Source organism: Antedon bifida, chromosome 1, assembly GCF_963402885.1.
Source record: "Antedon bifida chromosome 1, ecAntBifi1.1, whole genome shotgun sequence".
Classification (NCBI taxonomy): Eukaryota; Metazoa; Echinodermata; class Crinoidea; order Comatulida; family Antedonidae; genus Antedon; species Antedon bifida.
The window spans coordinates 21,376,013-21,397,031 of record NC_136226.1 but is presented as its reverse complement, the minus strand read 5'-3'; the positions used below and the strand labels follow the sequence as shown (position 1 = coordinate 21,397,031).

At 32.5% G+C, this 21,019-nt stretch overlaps 2 protein-coding genes across 3 annotated transcripts in view; one reads left to right on the top strand and one right to left on the bottom strand.

The window, feature by feature from the left end:
- Nucleotides 1-1,039: 1,039 nt before the first annotated feature.
- Nucleotides 1,040-1,904, bottom strand: LOC144835340 (uncharacterized). The gene is made up of 3 exons (XM_078690429.1): nucleotides 1,883-1,904; nucleotides 1,268-1,491; nucleotides 1,040-1,180 (listed from the first exon to the last, which is right to left on the bottom strand). Exons 1-3 carry the CDS (start codon nucleotides 1,902-1,904, stop codon nucleotides 1,040-1,042), a joined length of 387 nt encoding a protein of 128 aa, XP_078546555.1.
- A 105-nt stretch (nucleotides 1,905-2,009) lies between these two features.
- Nucleotides 2,010-21,019, top strand: part of LOC144845843 (large ribosomal subunit protein mL45-like) — a 96,442-nt gene continuing 77,432 nt past the window's right edge. The window contains exons 1-2 of one of the 2 annotated variants that reach the window (XM_078703304.1): nucleotides 2,010-2,180; nucleotides 16,266-16,461. In XM_078703304.1, coding sequence (XP_078559430.1) covers nucleotides 2,103-2,180; nucleotides 16,266-16,461 — 274 coding nt within the window. In that variant the 5' untranslated portion in view covers nucleotides 2,010-2,102. The remainder of the gene's footprint in view (nucleotides 2,181-16,265; nucleotides 16,462-21,019) is intronic. The other variant, XM_078703313.1, reaches the window with a different exon arrangement.

Below are 21,019 nucleotides of genomic sequence, written 5' to 3'. Positions count from 1 at the left end.
GCGGGGCTTGAACCAGCGATCTCGACTGTGAGAGGCTGGATACATATCCATTACACCAAACTCTCATCCACAACTTTGTAGTGTGCAGTTAGCCTATTTACATTTAGAATAAAAAAAATGTAAATATATATATATATATTTTCCGGGGACATTTTATGTAGGGTAATTTTACAGTAGGCGGAGGTTTGTACTCTCGGAGTACCCTCTAGTTTGAAATAAAATTGTATTTAAGAGTCTCTAGACCTCGGTCCACCATGGTCACTTACTGGGGCTGAGGGGATATGACCGGTTGGGCCGCCGACAAGTTGAGCCGCCGCTAGTTTCTATGAAACGCCCAACGCGTCTTTTACTATATTCCGTGTAATGATTACGCCGTCAAGTAGTAGGCCTACAGTAAAAGTACGACCTGTTGGCGTTTTTAAAATGCAAAATACAAACGTGCAAAAAAGTAACGTATAATATTTTATTGTTTTTCAAGGTTTTGACAGTTAATCTAATACCATCAAAATATATAATTACATACTGTAGGCCTACTTCATTTTGTTTAACAAAGTAACGTATACAAGTTTATTGTTTTTACCAGTTAATCAATATATAAAATGACATACTGTAATGTACAATTTCGGTTTTTTTTTATCATAGCAAAGTAAGTATACAAATAGTTGGTTTGCTCTGATAGCGCTGATGGATGAAAGTCTAGTGACGTCCTCTCTAAATACCAGTTCTGCGGCCAACGTTACCGACACTCCCTCCTCATACAGAAATTGGCACATGAGATCAAACTGAAGATTTCCTGTTAGAAAGAAAAGACGAATAAGCAATTGTACTAAATTAACACATTTAAATAGTTGTTAAGAAATGATTTTTTATTCAAATTGGACTTTAGCACGATAGTTTATGCGTCGATGCCATCCTTCGATGTCATTGTTGGTTCGCACAAGTTGACGGTAGACAACCCAGTCTTGTGGCATGAAAATACGACCATCTATCCATGTTGTCCGCATATACTCCATCAATGGCGCAAGTGCTTCAACTGCAATCACATCTTCTTCGATTGCGGCGTAGACAGGACCAATACGGGGATGGGTAAAGACATCAGTTTTCGGACGACCGCTTGTGTTCCAGGATCCCTTCGGTAAGCTTGTTGCAGCCCCAATTCCTGCACCTTACGGAATACAGCCTGCAACAAGAAGAATTTAAAACTGTGAAATACTATAAGTATATGTAATATATTTACAAAGGTAATTTAATCGTAAAAGAAACCTACCTGTGTAAAGTGGGAAAAACAACCGCTGATTCTAACTCGTGGGAGCAACGCCCGAATGACTTGCCACAATGCTGCCTCGAAGTCAACCACAATCTTTCTCACAGACGTTCTGTGAATCAACATCAGAATTGCTTCCAGCACAGCAGTGTAGTCATATGTTTTTTCCCGACATGATGACGAAAACCAGTGGTACTTGCTTCTGCGCCGTCCCAGACTTGATGAAGCTGTTGATGAAAAATAGCTGATAAGAGGGTTCTTTCACCAATAAAGTTCCATCAGATCTCTACAGTATAAAAAAAACCAAAAAGGCGTGATGAAGTGACCCCCAGACTTGACCTTAGCAATAAAATAAACTAAATTGAGTCTGTGTTTCATATCAAACTTCTGTAACAAAATTCACGTATAAAAAGAGAAAAGAAACGTTTAATTATAATTCAAAAACCATTGTCTGACAGACAATTTAAGTATTTTTTGCTTTAAATTACATTTTTCAGGTAAAATAACTATTATGTGACAATAAATTGAAAAACAAATTTGAAATAAAAATATATCTTTAAAACTGTTACGTCAATTGAAGCGAGCAGCGTTTTTTGTAAGAAATATTTCTTGTTTAACCTTCAATTCCTGACTCTTCCATGCTCCAGTCGTCAGAATGACGCTCTAAAGATTGAATCTCAGTCTATCCCCCTCTATAGTATATAATACACACATATAATGTGGATATAATACGAATGTGCACATGTTCTCTGCTATAACTACTACTAGCTAGTGTAGTAGGCCTCTAGTCTCTAAATCAAAGAATCTACTGTACAGTATAACCTATTCATAGTATAAAATGGTGCTGTCGTCCATAAGAAGCGTTGTGTCGGTTGGAAGAAGTCAGGTGCATGTTTACTTCCTTTGTCCAAAGAAGGTAAAAATAAAATAGCCGGCACTACTAGCTAGTAGGAGCCTACTAAGTACTATACTAGCCTACTAGAGGTTAGGCCTAGCTAGTTAGGAGGCCTAATAGCTAGAGTATCAGATGAAATCGGTCGCGATAAAAACATCCGGTATTTTGTATGGAGCGCCGCTAGATACGCTTTTTATCATATTAGTTACGTTTGATATCGGTCGCATTTTATTTTGGTCATGCTAATTTGTATGGCACGCACTAGATACATTTTTAATGAAAACGCTAATTTAATTATGTTTATTAGTTAATTTTGAATATAGAATTCTAATAATACTATTAAAGATGTATTGTCCCCCTGAAAAATATTTTTAAAATTTTTTTTTGTTAAATATGTCATTTTAATGTCACATAATAGTTATTGACTTCGACCAAAAATTGGATCCCAAAAAAATGTATTTACCTAAAAAAAATGAAATTTAAAGCAAAAAATGGTCAAATTGGCTGCCAGCCAATGGATTTTTGGTTGAATTTAACCATTTATTATGTTATTTTATAAGTGAAAACATTATTTTTTCCGTTTTTTTTTCTACGGAAGTTATTAACTTTATTAAAACTACAGAACAACCTATTCAAAGTCTGATTTAATTAATCTACATTTTTCATGTTTTTGGGGGACAATACATCTTTAAGATTTTTTTACCTCGATCATTATTTTTTAAGTACAGTAAATAAAAATATTTATCTCATTATTTATAAATAATTTGTGTTTTCATTTTATCTTACAGATGTCAATGAATAATTGTAATGTGTTCGTTTAGAAAATTGTTTTAAAAATGTGTTATTGAATATTGTGTAAGTTTTTGAAAAGATTGACATGCCGCAAGTAGACGCGCCTATTGCATATTTTTTAATCACAGTTAATTACGAAACTCGTTCTATACCTGCAAGTGGATACCAGCTCAATGAGGTTTATGCAATAAAGGAAGATGATGCATGCCGATGATTTTTACGTTCGATATCGGCCACTCTGACGTGAGCATAGTTTTAGGATAATTAAATAATAAAATAGATAGATAATATGCTGTTATAAATCAATCTACCGGGCGTATACAGTAGGACTATGATGTACAATGATAGATGTGAGAATAATAATGGATGGATAACAAAGGTGGACACAATTCTCAAAGAGGTGATCTTGCACTGATATTTAAACATTTAGATTTACGAATGTCGTATGGATGTGAGACACTGAGTTGTACTTAATTATTTACATTAAATGATTATTATAAATAAAGAAATAAAAAATATTCAAATTAAAAACTATAGTATCGCCGACGTATATACGTAAATTATATACATCGTTTCACCATGGAACTAGGTTTCACAAAAACACGTGTAGGAGGCCTATCCTATAGACGTTTCAAACGTATGGTTATTAGTAATAGACGTCATCTTTACCTGGCCATGGACAACGACAACGATGTTTTGTCCATGATTTGACACACTAGTGCATGTTTTTTGGGGGTTTATTTCAGTAACTCGCCTTTTAACGATCCGCATATAATAATCATTTTTACTAGAAACTATTTTAAACATTAGAAATAAAAATATACATGTGATTTGCCTCAACATTAATCATATACTTAATATTATCCTACATAACGTACGGACATAAATAAAACTAGAATTTAATTCGTCACTTTGACGAATTATAGGTGATCATTTTTATCATTTTACTGAAATAAATTTTTTTTAAACATGCACGTACGTTAACATACGATCGGAAAATGTTGATGTATGCCATCCTATTATATGCTTATAGTGCTGAGTTGTGCCTATATGCCATATACAATATGTACAGTATATACTGTATATCTATATACAGTGTAGCATAGGTGAAATTACGAGACACACATGTTCTAATTTTTTGGCATGATGACGTTATCAAACTAAACTTTAAGATGACAATTTCGAAAGATAATTAATTGAGCAAAAATATATAAGATTTGGAAAAAAAATTGGCACGTAGAAGCGCTGTGCGCGCTCTTTGAATTGTGTATAACTTTGACGAAAAATATGAAAAAACTACTTTTTCACTTCAACTGGCCATATGTTAACGTCACAACATCTGATAGGCTTAATTTTTATATGAATTAATATCTACAACTCAATGGCTTCCAGAATAAGTTAAAAAAAATCGGGGGTCATCTTGCATTCTGAAGAATTATTTTCATTTTAAAAAAGACCTATTTTTCACCATTTTCAGAACTTTTGTACAATTAATGTGCGCATTTTGTCATTTTTAACGTGCTCGTATAGCGTTATTTTAAGTCGGAACTGACTCAAATTTGGTGAATGTACTAAGGATGGTGAGTAGAATGAGATTTGTAAAAAAAATTCATATTTTTTACGCTTTTTAAGTATCGCGCGCGCAAAAACGCATTTTTGCGCAGTAATTTTTTGAAACACGCAAATGGCCTAATTCATGCTCTAAATTGATCAAAACTTAATTTTGAGCGTTTTAAATTTTTAACGCGCGATATCACGCGCATGAACCTACGTGCGCGTGCGTTTTTATTTACTAATATTTTTACCCTTGATCTGAAGTTTACGTGTAGTGAATTTCATTAATGTAAGATAATGAATTATGGATATATGATTGATAATGTGATTTCGCAAAATGGCGTATAAATGTCGTCACGGATGAGTGATCACGCTGGAAAGCTTATTAGGATTAAGTTATATTATTTGAAAGATATTCTGAAATTTTTGTAATCATTGACATTAAACTTTTTGAGATAATTGTTACACAAAATAGTGTACAGAAACAATAAAAAGACTAGAATTTAATTCGTCACTTTGACGAATTATAGGTGATCATTTTTATCATTTTACTGAAATTAATTTTTTTTTAAACATGCACGTACGTTAACATACGATCGGAAAATGTTGATGTATGCCATCCTATTATATGCTTATAGTGCTGAGTTGTGCCTATATGCCATATACAATATGTACAGTATATACTGTATATCTATATACAGTGTAGCATAGGTGAAATTGCGGGACACATGTTCTAATTTTTTGGCATGATGGCGTTATCAAACTAAACTTTAAGATGACAATTTCGAAAGATAATTAATTGAGCAAAAAAATATAAGATTTGGAAAACAATTTGGCACGTAGAAGCGCTGTGCGCGCTCTTTGAATTGTGTATAACTTTGACGAAAAATATGAAAAAACTACTTTTTCACTTCAACTGGCCATATGTTAACGTCACAACATCCGATAGGCTTAATTTTTATATGAATAAATATCTACATTTCATCAGCTTTCATAATAAATTATAATCATCAAGGTAACCTTCAATTCTGAAGAGCTGTAAGATATTCAAATTTACTGCGAAGGTGAAATTACACGGCCTACGTTATTCAAGTTTTTACGCGTGATGACGTCATTAAAATGAAGATAGTGTCAACTCATGATAAAGATAATTAATTAAGCAAGCACATACTGAAAGTTGTGCGAAATTCGAGCACACATAACCAAGATGCGCTCTGTTGAATGTGATAATCTACACAAAAAGATAACAAATCCTAATTTTTAAATTCAAGTGGCCATTTGATGACGTCAAAACATTTTGTACGTAAAATGTGTACATGAATTCATATCTACAACTCAATGGCTTCCAGAATAAGTTAAAAAAATCGGGGGTCATCTTGCATTCTGAAGAATTATTTTCATTTTAAAAAAGACCTATTTTTCACCATTTTCAGAACTTTTGTAAAATAAATGTGCGCATTTTGTCATTTTTAACGTGCTCGTATAGCGTTATTTTAAGTCGGAACTGACTCAAATTTGGTGAATGTACTAAGGATGGTGAGTAGAATGAGATTTGTAAAAAAAATTCATATTTTTTACGCTTTTTAAGTATCGCGCGCGCAAAAACGCATTTTTGCGCAGTAATTTTTTGAAACACGCAAATGGCCTAATTCATGCTCTAAATTGATCAAAACTTAATTTTGAGCTTTTTAAATTTTTAACGCGCGATATCACGCGCATGAACCTACGTGCGCGTGCGTTTTTATTTGCTAATATTTTTACCCTTGATCTGAAGTTTACGTGTAGTGAATTTCATTAATATGTGATAATGAATTATGGAGATATGATTGATAATGTGATTTCGCAAAATGGCGTATAAATGTCGTCACGGATGAGTGATCACGCTGGAAAGCTTATTAGGATTAAGTTGTATTATTTGAAAGATATTCTGAAATTTTTGTAATCATTGACATTAAACTTTTTGAGATAATTGTTACACAAAATAGTGTACAGAAACAATAAAAAGAAAAAAAATAATAAAAAAAAAAATAATAATAAAGATTTTATACAATAACAATAGGTGATCATTTTATTCTAAATGATCACCTAAAAAAAAACTAGAATTTAATTCGTCACTTTGACGAATTATAGGTGATCATTTTTATCATTTTACTGAAATTAATTTTTTTTAAACATGCACGTACGTTAAAATACGATCGGAAAATGTTGATGTATGCCATCCTATTATATGCTTATAGTGCTGAGTTGTGCCTATATGCCATATACAATATGTACAGTATATACTGTATATCTATATACAGTGTAGCATAGGTGAAATTACGGGACACACATGTTCTAATTTTTTGGCATGATGACGTTATCAAACTAAACTTTAAGATGACAATTTCGAAAGATAATTAATTGAGCAAAAAAATATAAGATTTGGAAAAAAATTTGGCACGTAGAAGCGCTGTGCGCGCTCTTTGAATTGTGTATAACTTTGACGAAAAATATGAAAAAACTACTTTTTCACTTCAACTGGCCATATGTTAACGTCACAACATCCGATAGGCTTAATTTTTATATGAATTAATATCTACATTTCATCAGCTTTCATAATAAATTATAATCATCAAGGTAACCTTCAATTCTGAAGAGCTGTAAGATATTCAAATTTACTGCGAAGGTGAAATTACACGGCCTACGTTATTCAAGTTTTTACGCGTGATGACGTCATTAAAATGAAGATAGTGTCAACTCATGATAAAGATAATTAATTAAGCAAGCACATACTGAAAGTTGTGCGAAATTCGAGCACACATAACCAAGATGCGCTCTGTTGAATGTGATAATCTACACAAAAAGATAACAAATCCTATTTTTTAAATTCAAGTGGCCATTTGATGACGTCAAAACATTTTGTACGTAAAATGTGTACATGAATTCATATCTACAACTCAATGGCTTCCAGAATAAGTTAAAAAAATCGGGGGTCATCTTGCATTCTGAAGAATTATTTTCATTTTAAAAAAGACCTATTTTTCACCATTTTCAGAATTTTTGTAAAATTAATGTGCGCATTTTGTCATTTTTAACGTGCTCGTATAGCGTTATTTTAAGTCGGAACTGACTCAAATTTGGTGAATGTACTAAGGATGGTGAGTAGAATGAGATTTGTAAAAAAAATTCATGTTTTTTACGCTTTTTAAGTATCGCGCGCGCAAAAACGCATTTTTGCGCAGTAATTTTTTGAAACACGCAAATGGCCTAATTCATGCTCTAAATTGATCAAAACTTAATTTTGAGCGTTTTAAATTTTTAACGCGCGATATCACGCGCATGAACCTACGTGCGCGTGCGTTTTTATTTGCTAATATTTTTACCCTTGATCTGAAGTTTACGTGTAGTGAATTTCATTAATATGTGATAATGAATTATGGAGATATGATTGATAATGTGATTTCGCAAAATGGCGTATAAATGTCGTCACGGATGAGTGATCACGCTGGAAAGCTTATTAGGATTAAGTTATATTATTTGAAAGATATTCTGAAATTTTTGTAATCATTGACATTAAACTTTTTGAGATAATTGTTACACAAAATAGTGTACAGAAACAATAAAAAGAAAAAAAAAAAAAATAATAAAGATTTTATACAATAACAATAGGTGATCATTTTATTCTAAATGATCACCTAATAACTAGACATGTAACTCGTCACTTTGACGAGTTTGGTTATCCGCCGCGCAAGTGGTGCAACATGAACGTGTAACGACGTACCTTTTAACATTAAGGGATAGGTTGAGGACAAAAGGAAGTGTTCACGTTGGCATTATGACCTGAACTGAAGAATATGATATGTTGTTATTGCTGAATTCTATTATTTCGATTCATATATAGTATACACAGTATAATCTGTATCCATATCACACAGTGTAGAATAGGTGAAATTACGGGACCCGCTATTTATTGCAAATTTTAACATGTTGACGGTTTTAAAATGAAATGCGAAGGTAGCAATTTCGGAAGGAAATTATCTCAGCAACAACATATTAACGTCTAGAAGAAATTTGAATACGTGAAATATTGATGCGCGCTCTTTTAAATGTAATGAATTATGACGCAAAAGATGAAAATACGACTTTTTTCATTTAACTGGCCATATGATGACGTCACAACATCCGATTGGCAAAATTTTCACATGATTTCGTATCTACAATCCAATAGCTTCCATAAAACGTTTTAATCGTGATTATCAAATTTTATTCTTACGAGCTATAACAGATTAAAATTTACTGTAAAGATGAAATTAATGCCACACGTAATTTAAATTTTTAGGAATGATGACGTCAAAAAAATTAAAATATTTCTAATTCATGCGAAAGACAGTTGATTGACCTAGACAATATCAAAATTTGGGTGAAAACGGATAAGTGGAGATGCGCTCTATTAAATGTGATGAGCTATGACGAAAGATACAAAAATCCTAAATTTTATATTAGCGTGGCCATACGATGACGTCACAATGTCCGGTTAGCCATATTAATGCATGATCCGATATCTACAACTCATTAACTTCCAGAAAATGTCATCCACAAAAAGTTGACCGTGCAGTTTAGAAATTACGACTGTTTAAAAAAAGGCATAATTTTGACGAATTTTTTAACTTTTTCAACAAAAACTCGCGCAAATTATCCAATTCCACGTGCTCGTATGACGTTACTTTAAGTCGAAATTGTTTAAAAGTTGGTAAAATTACTAGAAAAGGCTGGAAAAACATAAATCACGCGAAAAAAATATGTTTTTAATGCTACGTGCGCACCGCACACGTAAAAATTTGCGCACGCGTGGGAATTTTTTATATGCTTAAAACGACATGAAACACGTAGAAAGTTGATTAGAAATTAATTTTGCGCATTTTGAAATTTTAAATGCGCGTGCACGCGTAACTTTGTGTAAAACACGCAATTTTTGTTCAACAGAAAGTTAGCGCATGATATAAATTAAACTTGTGCAAAGTTTCAATTTAAAATGTTATTTGGTTTTTGACCTATGTTAAATACGAGAAAATCGTTAAATCGCGCGTACGTCACGTTGCGCAATTGTAAACATCATGAAAAGCTTCGCTTGACGACGTTACATAAATGTCAAAATGTTAACATAGTTCACAAAATGTTATGTTTGCAAGTTTCAGAGAAAAGCGTTACACAAAAATCATACAGAAAGAAAGAAGATGACAAAAAAGATGATGATGATGATTTCGTACAATCACAAGAGGTTTTCCTGCAACTTCGTTGCGGAAAACCAATAATAAAGATTTTATACAATAACAATAGGTGATCATTTTATTCTAAATGATCACCTAATAAAAATAAGGTGATCCAATAGTAAGTTGTTAACGACATGGATATGATTGCCACAGTATGTATAAGTATAAAAATGGATACGCTGGCTTTACGGGCTATACATTGTAACAATTATTGTTTTTAAATAAATTGTTCTCTTTTACATAATTGTTTGCATAATAAAAGACACAGACGTATATTCTCTATATAATAATATTAATTACAGTACATAATAAAATAGAGGTAAATTATTATATGCCTAATATAATATTTTAAACGTGCTTAGAAATGGCCATTTTGAAAGGACACAGTCCTTCACCGAGACCTGTGAAATAAAAAAAAAATGATTGATAAGAAATATTTATTAACCAAATAAAAAATATCCACATAATTAATAATCTAGTTCCTAAAAAATATCAATTAAATCTATATAAATGAAGAAAATGTATATCCCACTAGCATGCATCCCGCTTCATACAAAATAGTGTGACCGATTTTAAACGCGACCTATTTTAAAGTGACCGATATCATCAAAAGTATAGCGCTAGCGACGCGCCATACAAAATACCCGAAGTTGATTTTATCGCGACCGATTTCAGACGCGACCGATTTCATTGTAAACCGATTTCATTGTAAACCAGCTTAGCTAGGCCTAGTTTAGTCCTAGGCCTAACTAACTAGCCTACCTAGGCCTATTCTTGATCTTACTTAATATCTTACTACAATAATAAGTATAACTAGAGGGTACTCCGAGAGTACAAACCTCCGCCTACTGTAAAATTCCCCTACATAAAATGCCCCCTGAATATTTTTTTTTAAATTGTTTTTATTATTTCTAAGTGTAAATATGCTAACTGCACACTACAAAGTTGTGGATGACAGTGTGGTGTAATGGTTATGTATCCAGCCTCTCACAGTTGAGATCGCTGGTTCAAGTCCCACTGAGGTTTTTTTTAAAAATTATTTTTTTATTTCTTTTTTGTTTGTTTTTTGTGGACCTTGATCTTTGACCCTGACCCTTCAAAATTTAACCACAAATATATGATGTGTCATTGATAATTGTGGCTAAGTTTGGTGAGAATCAGATAAAAACTGTGGTCTCTAGGCAGTAAAATAGTTTTTTGTTAGTTGTGACCTTGACCTATGACCTTTTCCCCTCAAATTCGAACTCGTCCGAGCTTTTTGGTCATAGCTCATTGTTGCCAAATTTGGTGAGAATCGGATAAAAGCTGTGGCCTCCAGGCTGTTCACAGACACACAAACACACACACACACAAACACACACACAAACATACAGGGGTGAAAACATAACCTCCTTGGCGGAGGTAATAAGGTATAGATGTATCAATTTGCGGTTAGTGAAAGGTTAAATCATTATTATTACGTTAAATGTGTTATAGTTGTAAGTGAATATAATAATTGTCAATTATTAATAATGTATATCCTTGATTAAAATACATAAAAAAATAAACAATTTCAATATAAAATTTAATGACAAAAAGAGAGATCGACGTTTCGGTACCATCATAGAACCATTTTCAAGATCAAGTGAATACAAAACAATAATAATTATGTGCACTAAGCACCAAAGTTGGTGACAGGAAATGCTAATTGAGGGCTAATTAAGTAATTAGCTCCTCCTACTGAGTTAGATTTTAGACAATTTAGCTTTGATGGAATCCGATTGTTTATTGAGTGTAGGTTTTATCTCTTTGATCCACAACATCTCCTTAATTAGGCAATCAAACTTATTGTTACATTTAGATAAGACTCTAAAGTATTCCGAGATATCACCAGTTATGCCATGTTGTTTTAGGTGATCGCCTATAATACTTTTATTATGTTCATTAATGCGTTTGTAAAGGTGTCGGCAAGTGTAACCGACATAGTTTGTATCACACAAACCACATTGAAATTTGTACACAACGCATTGTGAATTAATGATTCTGGGTTTCATTTCTTTAGGTTTTAAGGTGTCACCTATCTTACGACTAGTAAATACTGGTAAAATATCATTTTCAATCTTTGCACTAAGTTGTTTAAGTTGTTTAGTAACCGTGTTACAACAAGTTTGATCCTTGTACGGTAGTACAATCCTAATAGGCTGGGGAGATTCATCAGTTAGCATATCTTCATTAGTATTACTAGGAGTCACACAAGTATTAATGGATTGGTTGAAAGCCTTAACAATATTACTAATAAGATCTAAAGGATAATTCAACTTTTGAAAAATCTTTGTTACATTATCAACCTCTGATAGGAAAATGTCATGCGTAGATGACAATTTGTAGGCCCTATTAAGCGTTGTGTGAATTAGATTACGTTTATGTTTGATATCCACATGGCTATCATAATGTAATAATAAGCCTTTATTAGTGGATTTCTTATATACTTTGGTTTCAAGAGATATATGTACAAATTTCAATGTGGTTTGTGTGATACAAACTATGTCGGTTACACTTGCCGACACCTTTACAAACTCATTAATGAACATAACAAAAGTATTATAGGCGATCACCTAAAACAACATGGCATAACTGGTGATATCTCGGAATACTTTAGAGTCTTATCTAAATGTAACAATAAGTTTGATTGCCTAATTAAGGAGATGTTGTGGATCAAAGAGATAAAACCTACACTCAATAAACAATCGGATTCCATCAAAGCTAAATTGTTTATCTAACTCAGTAGGAGGAGCTAATTACTTAATTAGCCCTCAATTAGCATTTCCTGTCACCAACTTTGGTGCTTAGTGCACATAATTATTATTGTTTTGTATTCACTTGATCTTGAAAATGGTTCTATGATGGTACCGAAACGTCGATCTCTCTTTTTGTCATTAAATTTTATATTGAAATTATATAGTAAACGTCTTTTAATTCGTAAAATAAACAATGGTCACTTAATTAATAATAATTCGTTAAATACTAAGGATGGCTGATGTGTACCAAACAGTGGTAACTGTGCACCAGTTTGTAGTACCCAATTTGCGGTAATGCTTTTAATTGATACGCCGCTCGAGTAAACTTTAATATTAATTCTTGTTTATTATGTTTAAAATTTATTGAAAATATGTTTACATTTACATATTTAATGTGACAATAATGAAAAAATATTAATTAAAAACCTACCTACCGCTAATTGGATCAGGCCACATGGCTGGTCCAATTAGCGGGTTTTTCTTCTACAGTACAGATAAAAACTACTGCAACTTTTGCGTGGCGGTTGCGTGGTGTAGCATTCGTAGTGCGTAGCCTACGTTGTGATCAACTGTGTGTGGGAATTCCCCAAACTCAACTGTGTACACGTACATCGTCGACGGCTAAGCAGGCTATGAAAAGTTTGAATAAATAGAAATGATACGATTGTTTCGCCAATACAATAATATCGTCATCATTAAACATTCAAATTTTTCTAAAGAAAATAGCAATTAAAAACTGCTCAAAGCCAGGCTAGACGCTAAAAGTCTTATTAACTAGGCCTACTGCTGATTGGACTGTACATTCACATTCATCGCCGGCCAGTATTGTACAAAATTCATTGATGGCGGACCGTTAGTAGTATTAGTAGGCCTAAAATTACAAGTTAATTTTTTATAAGTAATTAATACAATAAATATAAATAATAAATATTTTTTCAACAAAAGTTTGAAAAAGCTTTTTTAGGCATAGGCCTAGGGCTGCTAGGCCTAGTAGTAGGCTGTATCCATTTTAAAGCCAAAAATAATCAAGATCGAAATAAACTATTTCCTTGTTGTTATATGCTACATTACGCGAGTAACATATTATTCCAGATGAAAAATATTGAGTTTTATATTGTTTATCCATACGTAATTACACACTGGCATTAAAGGTATAACATTAAAATCAGGCTGTTATTAGCCATATTTCGCCAATTTCTTATCGCGGGGAAATTCCCAACCAGAGACATCGATCGATCGAGGAGTAGGCCCAGGCTAGAGGCCTAGCATGCATGCTGGAACAGGTGGATTAATTTTTTATAAGTAATTAATAGAGTACGTCAGGATATTTCATTTGAACAAAAAATATCCAGACTTGAAACTGTCGTAACTGTACATCAAACTCCATTATTAGCTATTGTAACAAAACCGTAACAAAGTCGTTTAGAACATCATCATCAGCAGAGACTGAGGATCGGAGGACAAATAACAATATGCAAGACTTTATTTAAAAGTTCAACTTCACTAAATTGAAGGTTAAACAAAACATAATAAGTACAGTTCAGAGAGAGTATCCATCCGCGTATCATAAACATGTGGATATAAACACACTGGGCGAATGAATTACGAATGGAGTGATCCGTCTCAATTTCCACTGGAACAAAAATAATATCGAATTGTATTCTATTATTTTGACATTTGCTGTATTTCAACAGTCCATATTATCCCATAGTACTAAATAACCATAATATTTAATTTAAACGCAATTTTAAAACGAAACATCGTTAATTATATAGCCTAGTAGTAGTGAAAAAAAAACATAGTTCAGACAGTAGAGTAGTACTGCGCGATACACACACGTTGGTAAACAGCAGCTACACAGCGAAAACTGACGTATCGAGGAAATATCCTTCTGGCACCTAGGCTATACCACATTATTTTACATACATCATATTTAATGCTTGTACACAGTATGGATTATCATACAGTACTACTAACTAGGCGTACCACTTATTTTAAAATTAAACTGTCGGTAGGTAACCCTACCTTTTGAGCTAGCTAGCTAGGCCTAGTCGGAGGCCATTTCACACAAACAGACAACGACCGCCGTCCTTAGTGTACATTGGCCGATACTGTAGATGTACACTTGTTGTTCTTTCATAAAAATAAATGTCCCATTTTAACACAACACACAGTAATTAATACTAATATTAATACATTTATTATTACTTCACAGTAATTAACTCGCATTTTAAATTTGATGAAAACTAGTATTCAAATTCTGTGTGTGGTGCATGCAGCACAGTACACAATAATCTGAACATTGGGATTTCCCCTCCTAGCTATCGCTTCGTAGTTTACGCGTATCCTACGCGTAGCATGTTAGCTTGCGTAGGTTATGCCACGCGAAACCTACGAAGTTGCCACGCGTACGAAACGTAGTCTACGCGTCCAAATGTTGCAGTATTTATTATCTGTACTGTACAAGCAATACAATACTATAAATTGATCATTGGGATTGTTTCTCCCATGTAGAACAAAATTTATCAAATGAATTGTATGATTTATTAGCAAGAGGAACAGACTGAAAATGGTGTGAATGACAGATTATTAACATTTAAACACATTATCGTATGTACATTTGTCAAGTATATCAACACAACTACTTAAGGATTTTTATTTTATGTTATTAAAGTTACAGTCAGTTTCTACCATAGAATCTAAGACAATCTTTGGCCACCTATTGTTCATTTCTATGAACCGATTTTGTTTTGTTCTAGATATTTCATGTTGTTGAGATTAATGTACTTTATTTGGGCATATTGAAACATAATTATTAATATTAAACTGTTATATAAATATTATATGTACTTTGTTAATTGGTTTTTAACTTTAATGATTTGAATGTTACGTCGACTGGAAAAAATACTTAAAGTTAAAAGAAAGAAAGAAAAGAAAAATCTGTATACTGTGGCATATATTATAATAATAAATTATTATCTGGATAACCTTTGGTTTAAAAAAAAATAGGGGATGTAACATCCTTACGAGCTCATGAAAAATGCCAATATATATATTTTTAATTTAATGGAAATCTAAATAAAATGTTTAAAGATTGACAAAGTCCAGCTACTATTTAATATGCATTTGATTAAAGATGTATTGTCCCTTTGACTAATTCCAAAAAAATTTTTTAAAAAAATTTAAAAAAAAAGTGGGTCATTTTGAAGTATCATAATAGTTATTAACTTTCACAAAAAATCTTTGTTTACTTTCGCTCACGAAGATTTTCTAGACGAAATGTAATCAAATTAATTTGCCTGTTAATTACATAAACTTGTTGTTTTTGGCTCAAATTTTCGACTTAAAGTGAATAACTTTAATATTACTTTGATATGGCCAATTTAAATTTAGAATATTTTGACCTTCATTTTTTGTGTTTCAATCAAGGGACAATACATCTTTAACAGCAGTATCCACTCAAAAGAAATTTGGCATAGTTTATGTAGTGTGTTTATTTTGAACATAAAGTTCAACAACTTTTATTCATGTGGCTTTCACATAATTAATTCCATTTTTTACCCCTCTCATTTGGTGTCCCCAGGCTAAATTTACAGACAGCAATGCTGATTAATGATTCTAGCCAACATAACCTGGCCATCAATTCAGTCCTACTAGGCAATATGATTCATGAGAGATAACACCCTTCCCACTTCTACTACAATGATTGTGCAAAATTATTGATATCTTTTTAGGTACTTGGCATGCCTGCTATTGTTGTTCGACATGGGTCGTTTAAAGGCATGCTTCTAAAGAAGGATAAAAAACGCATTGATGAACGAGACGCTTTCCGTGCAGACCCTACAAAAATGGTGAAACATATGTTAAAGAAAGCAGGACTCAGAGTTGCTCTTCCGGACAACCACAGACCAGTCACAATTACTTGTACAGGTACTGTTAAAATATGTTACACAAACTAGTTTGTAATAGATATTATTATTAGGTTATTATTATATATGTGCTTGTATTCTGGCTATTTTATTGGTTAATTACACATCACAATCACATTATTTTGAAATAAATGCTAAATAAGTCGGTAAAACTACAATTTCCAAAACTCATATCTCCAAAAATAAAGACGCTGACCGCCGGTAAATTTTATAAAAAAAATAAGTGATGTGATTTGAGATTATTTTGCACACGTTACACAAGCATCCCAACGATTGAGTGGCCAAGCAGGCGAACTGTGTTACCCTGCCATATTAACATCGGCAAGGGTTCGAGCCTCACTCTCTCCATGACTCTGGTGGTAGAACGAGTCTTCTTGAATAAGGACTATAAACCGTAGGTCCAGTGTACACATCTGGCTCATGTGCACCTAGCACGTTTTTGGTAAATAAACAAACATCTTATAGTAATTATTTTAATAATATTTTAAAAGTAATAACATAAGACATAAACAAATGTATCATATAAAGAGAAAATTACATTTAAACATCCGTAGTTTAAATTTTTTTAACAAACACCCCCCCCCCCCCCACACGCAAAAAAAACACTAACGCAAACTGCTTGTACAACAGTAAGACTATCAGAGGCAACCAATAACTTTATTTCTGTAAATGATTAAAGAATACAAATGTATGATATGAAATAGCAATATAATGTCGTGCCAGGAATCATTCATTGAACATTTCTCAAATCAGTTATAATGCGTATTTGGGCTGCACTGATCAGCTGCGGCATTAAACGAGGAGGATTTTCTGGTAAGAAGAAAAAAATTTACCTAGTCAAAAATGTAAGTTCCTCCTAATATTATGTTTCAAAGCTAAAGAAAGAGGGAAATTTTCCTATTCATTTATATCCTCTTTTTTCCACTCAGACTTGTATTATTGTAATTTGTATTATTTTAAAAATCCTATTTTACAGTACACAACAATTATATTTTAATAGAATGACTATACACTGTACTATACTACTATTATCTTCTTAATTTATTAAAGTATTCCAAAAATCGCAAAGACAAAGAAAACCACTGGGAATTACTACTTAAAACCACAAAACCTTTTGGACTTAACACTAGGAACATACTGCCAGATCGGTAAAATTATTCCATTGACTACCAAAGTTTAAGTTTCAATATTAACTACCATTTTAGCTGTTTTTAGTTCCATTCCAAAATTGTTTATATCTTCTACTCTTATTCAGTCTCCATCCACTATTCACCATCCTGTCTCTTTTGTTATATTTCTTTTATTCCTGTCCACCCAGGCAGCACTTGCCAGTTCTTATGCTATGGCTTTATCCAAACTCATTCAAATGTCGAGTCCGCATACGGACTGTCGAGTACGCACGCGCAACAGAGATCAAATTGATACGCCCTCATCTTTCAGTATTTTTATTCACGAGGCGGGATCTCCGAAGAGATACTTTTATATATATAAACAGAACAGGCAAAGAACATTAATTCTAAACCGCCCGGTGATATACTGAAATTTAATTAATTAATTTGAAACGATAAAGATGAGGAAATCTGTGAGAATGAGAAAAAGTCTAGTGCTGTTCCGCCGTACCACGCCGAGAGTGTTAAAGAGTCGCTATCCAATCGAGTTCGAACAATACCATGAAAGCCCCAGTGGTCTAATGGTTAGGACATCTGCATATCAAGCAGGCGGTCCAAGTTCGAGTCTCGGTTGGGGCGACTTTTTCTCATTCTCACAGATTTCCTCATCTTTATCGTTTCAAATGTGAGAACTATCTGTGATTTGTATGTATCTTTGCGATTAAAGGACATCTTTTAAATAATTAATCATAAATTAATCAAAAGAACAATGATTAATTTTAAAATGTCGAGCGCTGTTTTTTGTAAGAAATATTTCTTTTTTAATTTTAAACTGTAGTTGAAAAATAAATATTTAGTGATCTTTTGAAATTTTAGTTTTATTTTATTGAAAATTATTAAGTTTTAAAATGACTACTTCAATAAGCTTATTCCAAACCATTGGTGACCTGAGAATCACTCAGGCAGGTTGAACGCATTTTTTGGTTGGCTAGCAACCTCGCAGCTCCACCTACCAGAGGTCCCAAGTTGAAAAAATGAAATTTCGGGTAAACAATAGAGGGCATCCTATAATAATTAAAAATTATATAGAGGGCGCTATATAAGCTAATATTAAGTTATACAATAAATCTCGAACATCGTCATCTGGGATATCCAATACCAAATTTACTAGGCCTAGGCCTACCTGCAGGTTTATGGTGTTCAGTAATAAACAATGGGTAATGTCAGACACCTTTCCAGTGTGGCATAACCTAGCCACCTAGTAATTTTGTTAATAAAGTAGACTTTTTCTCCACTAGTGTTTCACAGACATTTGCATGTAAAAAAAGTCCTTTTCACCTCACGTGGTGGGACACCACCCGACTCTCTCTACAGTATTGACGCACACATTGTTGCATGTGTGACATTAATACAATAACAATACAATGTCACATGTGTGATTGGCTTGTTGGCTTGGCAGGCAGTTGATGGATGGCTGTTATTTGTGAAACAAAGCCCTAATAAATGCCTTTGTTTAAATACTGGGCGTCATTATAAACAGTGCCAGGAGTGTTTAATTGTGAAATATCATGTTTGTTTTGTGAAAATATTGTCTAATTTCGGTTATTTTAGGCTAGGCCTAGCTAAGCCTAGGCCTAAATCGTCCAGATTTTCGGGGGGAAATAACCAATTTTCTGCATAAAAAATCGGTGAAAATCGGAAAACCTGCAAATTTCGGGGACTTGGGACCTCTGACCTACCGTCGTGACGTCAGCACAGTGATACTCTATAGCATGAAAATAAAACTCTGAAGTTGAATAAAAATACCAGAAACGTAAAATTCAAGTTATATTACCTAAATTTATATATATGGGGCATTCCACAGTATTTGGTCCGTGGGTTTAAAAATTTCATTTACTGATTTTGATGTAACTCTTGGCCATTTCTTAAAGTAGACAAAGTCATATTTGGCGTTACGGACGGGACATTTTTAATCCTATTTATTTCATAAACTATGCATCTTATTACTGTTTTTTCAACAGATATAGTTACTTTATGTCTCAATGATACATAATCAAGTATTTAATTAAAATTTTGTTGTTTATTAATTTCATACATCCATTTCAAATTCATAAATGTCCCGTCCGCGACGTTTTAGGCGGTTTTTTTACATTTATTTTAAAAGTAATGATGCAAAAATCTTGATATTTCATTTTCTCCTCCTGAGAACTATATCTCATTATATTATGAACAAATTTTTTGAAAATTTTAGATTTTGATGAAAATATCATATTTCAAAAATATATTGTTACGGACGGGACATTTTTGTTACGGACGGGACGTATCATTTAAATCCTAATTATTTCACAAACCATGCATCTTTTAAACATTTTTTTGCCAGATATAGTTACTCTATGTCCCTATTGTACATATTCAAGCATTTTATAACATATTTTGTTTATTAAATTTTATATATACATTTCAAAATTCATAATTGTCCCATCCGCGACATTTTAATAGTAGTTTTATGGTGTTTTTTACATTTCAGTTAAAAGTATTGATACCACAATTTAATATTTTGTTTTCTCCTTTTAAAACTATATGCAATACATTATAAACAAATATTTTGAAACTTTTGGTGAAAATATCATATTCAAAAATATATTGATGACATTTTTCGTAGGCACGGGACAGACATTTTTGTTAAGGACGGGACATATCATTTAAATCCTTTTTATTTCATAATAAAACCATGCATCTTGTTAACATTTTTGCCCATAAATATACTGCAGTTACTTTTTTTTCAAAGTAAGCTCCAATTATTCATAATATTAAAATTGTTTATTAATTTCATACTTGCATTTCAAAATTCATAATTGTTACTTCTGAGACATTTCAACTGGGGGTTTTTCCTCACTTGTGAAGTAATGGCTTTAAAATTGTTATTTAATTCCTAATTTTAAATCTTAATTTTCAACTCCTAAGGATATTAAATTGCAATAGATTTAAACAAGTTTTTTAAAACTTGTATTTTTTTATTAAAAAAACATTACTATCAAAATTTATTGAATGTTACGGATGGGACATTTTTTTTATGGATGTGATGACACTATTGTAAGAATTAAAAAGTGTTTTTGTACTGTAGGCTGAGAAGTACTGTACAAAGGTGTTAACTGTTGTTTATTAATCACAAAACATTGTGGTCTGTATTTAAAACAACAACCCACAAAAGAACAATACCTAAATCCAAAACAACATGACCAGTATGAATGGGAGTATTGTGTGCGGTCATCGCTTTGTAGATTTCATTCTTTGGTGAATTTGCAACCAAAAACCTTTTATAAATCGGATACTAAATAATTAAGATTGAATTTTAATAGAAGTAGGCTTACAGTTATTAAATCCAAGAAAGGATAGAAGGAAATTTCAGATGCAACTTGGATCCATTATTCACTAAAACAAATTCAGACG